The sequence below is a fragment of the Amphiura filiformis genome, chromosome 13, assembly GCF_039555335.1.
Source record: "Amphiura filiformis chromosome 13, Afil_fr2py, whole genome shotgun sequence".
In the NCBI taxonomy this organism is placed as follows: domain Eukaryota; kingdom Metazoa; phylum Echinodermata; class Ophiuroidea; order Amphilepidida; family Amphiuridae; genus Amphiura; species Amphiura filiformis.
The window spans coordinates 60,042,619-60,048,618 of record NC_092640.1 but is presented as its reverse complement, the minus strand read 5'-3'; the positions used below and the strand labels follow the sequence as shown (position 1 = coordinate 60,048,618).

General features: G+C 36.8%; 1 protein-coding gene across 1 annotated transcript in view; it reads left to right on the top strand.

Moving 5' to 3' along the window:
- The first annotated feature begins 866 nt into the window (after window positions 1-866).
- The window catches only part of LOC140168594 (uncharacterized), a 46,722-nt gene continuing 41,588 nt past the window's right edge, over window positions 867-6,000 (top strand). The window contains exons 1-2 of the mRNA XM_072191997.1: window positions 867-995; window positions 1,637-1,762. Coding sequence (XP_072048098.1) covers window positions 932-995; window positions 1,637-1,762 — 190 coding nt within the window. The 5' untranslated portion in view covers window positions 867-931. The remainder of the gene's footprint in view (window positions 996-1,636; window positions 1,763-6,000) is intronic.

Below are 6,000 nucleotides of genomic sequence, written 5' to 3'. Positions count from 1 at the left end.
ACTAAGCAGCTATTTTGTGAGCCGAGTAAAAATACAGTTCAATGAAAATTAAACCAACATGAAAATCACATATATCACCACTTCATTCACATTAATTGATAGTCTTAGTATTCCAAATGGCCACCATTCCTCTGTATGCAGATTGCCAACTCCCGTCAACATGGCATTCACACCACGTCTAATGAGAGATCAGTCCCGCAGGAGCACCAGCGGATGTCAACTTGTGCAATTATGCGTCTCTGGAGTTCTTGTGAAAACCTTTGATTTCACTTGGTGATTTAGGGAGCAATCGCACGATTGCCAACCAATTATGCAAGGTATTTCGTCACAGTCCTTCTGTGTGGAGGAGTACCGTCTTGTGCCCGACAACCACGCTGAAATAAATTTGGAGTGATAATGCAGCACCAGAATAATTGAAAAGACTGCACGATTATATCGTAATGGACCGCCTCGAGAAAGATGTTGCTATGTATGCACATTTTAGGGTTCTAGAACTACCACAAACGATACAAAGAATTCAATCTAACTGAATGCAAAAGCAAAATAAATGCAGCAAGCAAGCTAAATTAAGAATGAGGCCCTATAATATGCTTTACAACCTTTTCTAATTTATTTCATTGAGTCAAGTGACACAGGCCATTTTAAATACTGATATTTTACCTCCAAAGAGTTTTTGATCATGATTCTATTCATGTTATTATTAAGCGTGGGTGCGCATTTTTCACCCGACAGACTATACGTGCTTCTTGAAGCAGATCAACAAAGAAATAGTTTGTATTCATAAAATGTCAAAAAAAGTCCGTTAGGTCACATTTCAGATTTCAGCTTTGTATGTTTAGTTACATCATAGATACGAACCGCGCGGCTTGGGTGGACGTCAATAGAGCTTCAGACTAGGATCCCATGGCCAGACCTATGGGACACAATCAAGATGATGAAAACTCTACTATTTATCGCTTTCCTCGCCCTGTTTGCAACACACCATACGTTTGCAGGTATGCAGATAATATTATTTTTTCCAGCGTCGTACTGTACGAAAAAAAACATTCCGGTTATTTGATCATAAATGTATCGTTTACTTATGATATTGTTTGGAAATTTGCTGATATGTTACGGCCGGGCGTCACCTATTTTTGAGGGAAGTTGGTCTATAGTGTGCATGTGGCGGAACAAGGCTATAACGGCGGCGAACCAAAGCCCTCCGGATTTTGCCTATCTTTGACAAAGAACATCATTCAGATTTTCATGTCTACTTCGCATTAGAGAATGAATTTGGAGAAAACCTTCTGATAATAACACTCGCTGAGCAGCAAGACCTTCCCTCTAAGCTTTTTATCTATTTGTTTTCATGAATTGGAAGACATTTTTTGATGTATTACTGGGCTCAATCATCTGAAATTACTGGAGCGTGAGCCACCCAGGCTGATGGCTCAGAATAATATTTCATTAACACAAGGTTTTCTCAAATTCATTTCCTAATGGATGGACAAATTACTTTATAATTAACGCGTAAACAATCAAAGTTTCGCCATCAATCTCACATTATTCGGCTTGCTTAAAATGTTAGGAGCTGTCTGTTTGGTCTAAACCTGTCTTCATGGTGGTTTAAATGAAATGTCAAATTAATCTATTTCAGTTAACTACGTTTTTGAGGAAGAATGGCACAGTTTTCTGGAAAAAGTTGATGAGAATAATGTCAAAGGAATTTTTATTAGAAGAATATATACTACTGCAGAAGAACTGAATCAACAGCAAGAGATAAGTAAGTACTGTTTTATTTAAAAAAATTGATTTAATGGTATTAATAGTTGGTGGCTTTCGTGAATAACAAAACTGCGCACAAAAAGTACCGTTACATTTAAAGGAGGATGATGCGATGATTTGGTTTAATGACTCCACACACCTCCTGTGAAATATTCCAATCTTTTTGGATACGAGGGTCAAAAATGTGCATTTGAAGGCCCTGTATAGAATAACATGCGGATTATTCCAATTTGTGCATACCTTATATAATTCCATAAGACTTGACTTGAACAAGATACAGGATGTCTCCAAAAGATATGTACCGTTGGAAACTTTAATGTTAATATATGTTCATAATATTTGTATAATATGCATGATAATAATGCTTCAAACATAGGCGTATTCGGTCCTGTTTGATTGGAGCATTAAACTACCAAAAAATGTTTCTGACGGTACTGTACTTTCAGAGACACCCTTATCAAAAACACAGATATTAGCTATTTGAAAATGGTTTCCTGCCCTATTTGTAATGGCCTCAATAAGGCAGGTGGTTTATAGAAGTTTTGTTGCACTGTTAATATTACGAAGGAAACGTCTTAGGAAATTTTGTCAATTTTTGAAACTCTATCTTGCCAATGGATTGACGGAATTAAAATCGCATTGTAAGGCAAGTAAGGAATAAAATGCACAGAATTAATGTATCTATCCATAGTTTTCTTATGCGTTAAAATCTTTAAGATATTACCACTTATTAAGGTGTAATGATTCCTTTTTGTGTGCAGCTTATACATGCTAAACATATCCTATCCTCTATAGGGGGGTGTCTATTTTCTACAATAGCCCATTTTGGGTTTATGCCTTATATCGGTGCCTAGCGCACTATAAGCATTCTAAATCACTGTGCAGGGTGTATCAAAATTAAGTATAGAGTTTGTAAAAGGCAACTAGATTAAAACGTATGAGGTATTTGGTCAAAATGCATGTGACCATTAAGGACTGAGTGGTTATTTTTGTGAGCCGTGTAAAAATGCAGTTGGGCAAAGTCAAATAAAATGACATGAAAATCACAGTTTCACCACTTTCTTTCCAGAATGCCTTGCAGAATTGTTTGGCAATCGTGTAATTGCTTTGAAGTAGCAAGTGGAATAGCCCCTGAGATCTCTTGATTTTACACCTTTGAATTTCTTCTTGTGGGGTTACTTGAAATCAAAGGTGTTACAATTCCTCCTGCAGACCTTCATGAACTCCAAAGACACATAATTGCACAATTTGACATCCCCAGGCAGGACATACCTCTCATAACTTGGTGTGAATGTCATGTTGAGCAGAGCTGATATCAGCAGAGGATCGGAGTGAAGGCAATGCCCTGGGGGCTATGTGGAAGACTCAAATTGTCAGTTACTTTAGAAAGTGGTTAAATATATGATTTTCATGTGCATTGAAAAACTTTAAAATGCATTTTAACTCGGCTCACAAAAATAGCCCCTAAGTATTTTTAATAGTCACACATTTTACAATAAGACAATATGTTGATTCAGATATCAACTATAGCGGTGTGACCTAATACCTCATATTTTTTATAATCTAGTGGCATTTTTCAAACTTTATACTTCATTTTGATACACCATGTATAGAGCAAAATATCAGTATGATTTTTGTTAAACTTTATTGTTAACATGTATGTTGTTGACCCAATGGCCGGTGTAGATTATAGCTTGCAGCCAACAGGTTTATTGTTCACATTTGTTCCATACAGGTTCATTACCCAGGTCTATTCTATTTTGAAACAATGGAATATGAATGGATGCACGTAATGCCAAAATGATTATTTTACCATGACGTTCAAATATCAATCATTATTCATTATTATTGTTGATTGAATCATTAGTAATGACCTGTGCAAGGTACGTACGTGTTGGACAATAACGCAAGCATTGTGAACGGTTATACGCATCTGTGATTTTGGCCCGGGAATTTTATATAACAAGATTCTTTGGGAAGGTAATTCCAGCTGAATCCAATGATTCCATCGTCGCAGTCTGGAACGTTTCCATACTACTACAATCCTGTAAAGAACGGATTAGGGGGATGTAATTTCCTTCGGGGGAAGGGAGGGGTTTGAATATGACCAGAGTCAACTGTTATGACCCCCTATTTCGGGTTTTGAAATTTTTTGACCCCCCCCCCTCCTCTTCTGCCCCACTCAAAACAAATTATTCATTGTTGGAACTAAGGCGCAACATTTTGCATATACAGCTATAGTCTATATAATTTACCTCAACATGATGCAGTCATGTCTACAGTAGAATTCACCACGACCTTTGCAGGACTTAAACCCCATTAAAAGCTATTAAACCAAGATAACACTCATTGAAAACACTGTGTATTGTGTATTGGAAAACGGACAGTAACTGCAGTATGAGTCGCCGGCACTAAACGCAGAACACGCTGAACTTCAAGGCTACTATACTGCCTGTGACTCGAGGTAGATAATAAAGGACTATAACTATAACGAGCATAGGCGTAGCCTCCCGGGGGATGGGGGGATAAACCCCCCAATATTTTGGGTATGGTCCATACAATCATCCCCCAATGTTGACGCCTGAATATGGGTTTCAGACAAAATTAACCTCATATATTGCCCATTTTAGCTTTAAAAATGCACATTTTCGCTATTCCTTTTTTGCACCATATTTGATCAGTTTAACTTCAAAATAGCAATATTTTAGCACGCGCGCATTTGGCCCATAAACTTATTCTGTCACCAAAAGGTGCTGGATTCACTATACTTCAAGAATTTTTTCCAACCTCATCCCCCAATGTCAAATAGAAATCAACGCCACTGATAACGAGCGTTTGCCGTGACATCGAGTAGTTAGAACTACTGTTGCCATTCGATTAGCGAGGGAATTGAGCAGCGAGCGTATGTTTCAAAGAGTATGTGGTTCCCAGTAGTTTCTCTCCCTATGTAATATAGGTACATGATCTGTAACACAGGCTACTCTTTCTTGACTCATTGCACAGAATTTCGATTATTTTTGTGTCAGTTCCTGCAGAACTGACACCTTTAGTACAGGTTTGACGATCACGTGACAAATCGAATCTGTGACGTCAATATTAATATCGATATCAATTTAAGGCTGTTCTAGTTAAATTACATACCCATTGGCATTTTGGCTGTTCCATTTAATTTACATACTCAACATTTCTCTGTGTACTTAGTCCATGAATTGATCCTGATTTGCATTGTCGTATAGAGTTATATTTTTGTACACAACAGGGATGTTACTATTGTTTTAACTAAATGAAGCATACTTTTGCTTTTATCTTTCTTTGTCCTTTATTAATTATAAATTAGGTGATTGAATTAATATAATTCTTTGTTTCAGCGACCCAGGGGTAAACAGACAAACAAAAACATAGGTCAAAATCCTTCAATTTCTGTGAAAATTGAAAAAAAAATACCCAAATCCTTACATTTTTATATCTCCCTGTGTTATAGACAAATTGTATACGTCACATTTAAAATCATTTATAAATTGCCTTATGCTAGTATAATGGGGTCTTATACATTTGTATTGTGTGAACTTTGTTTTTAAATGCCTTTGGCTTCCAGGTTAGTTTCTCGGAGCTGGTGAGGTATATCTGGGTGTAATTTGGTAGGGTGGTGGTAAGTTAAAGTGGCTGCCCTAAGACTTGATGCATTTTTTGGCGCAAAATATGCAAATTAAGTAGCTAATTTGCATATTTAACTTAAAAATGTTTTTTTTTTTTTTTTTTGCCATTTCGAAGAACTGGTGAAGCGTATAGGGATATAACTTGATGAGGTTGTGGTAAGCGGCAGTTTCACGGAGCTGGTGAGGTGTATTGGGGTATAACTTGGTAGGGTGGTGGTAAGTGGCTGCCCTAAGACTTGATGCAATTTTAGCGCAAATTAGGTAGCTAATTTGCATATTTAACTTAAAAATTGTTTTTGGGTGTTTGTTTTTTGCCATTTCGAAGAACTGGTGAGGTGTATAGGGATGTAACTTGATGAGGTTGTGGTAAGCGGCAGTCATAAGATCCGATGCAATTTTTGTCGCAAGATATGCAAATTAGTCACCACATTTGCCTATTTTTTTATTTGTCGAATTGCTTTTGGCCATTTTTCGGAACCATCTTTAACATTAGGCCTACATTCAAATAATAATTACATTGTAAATTGGAACTGACACCAATTTTTTTCAGGAATATCTTGTTTGTAATGTGATATGTATT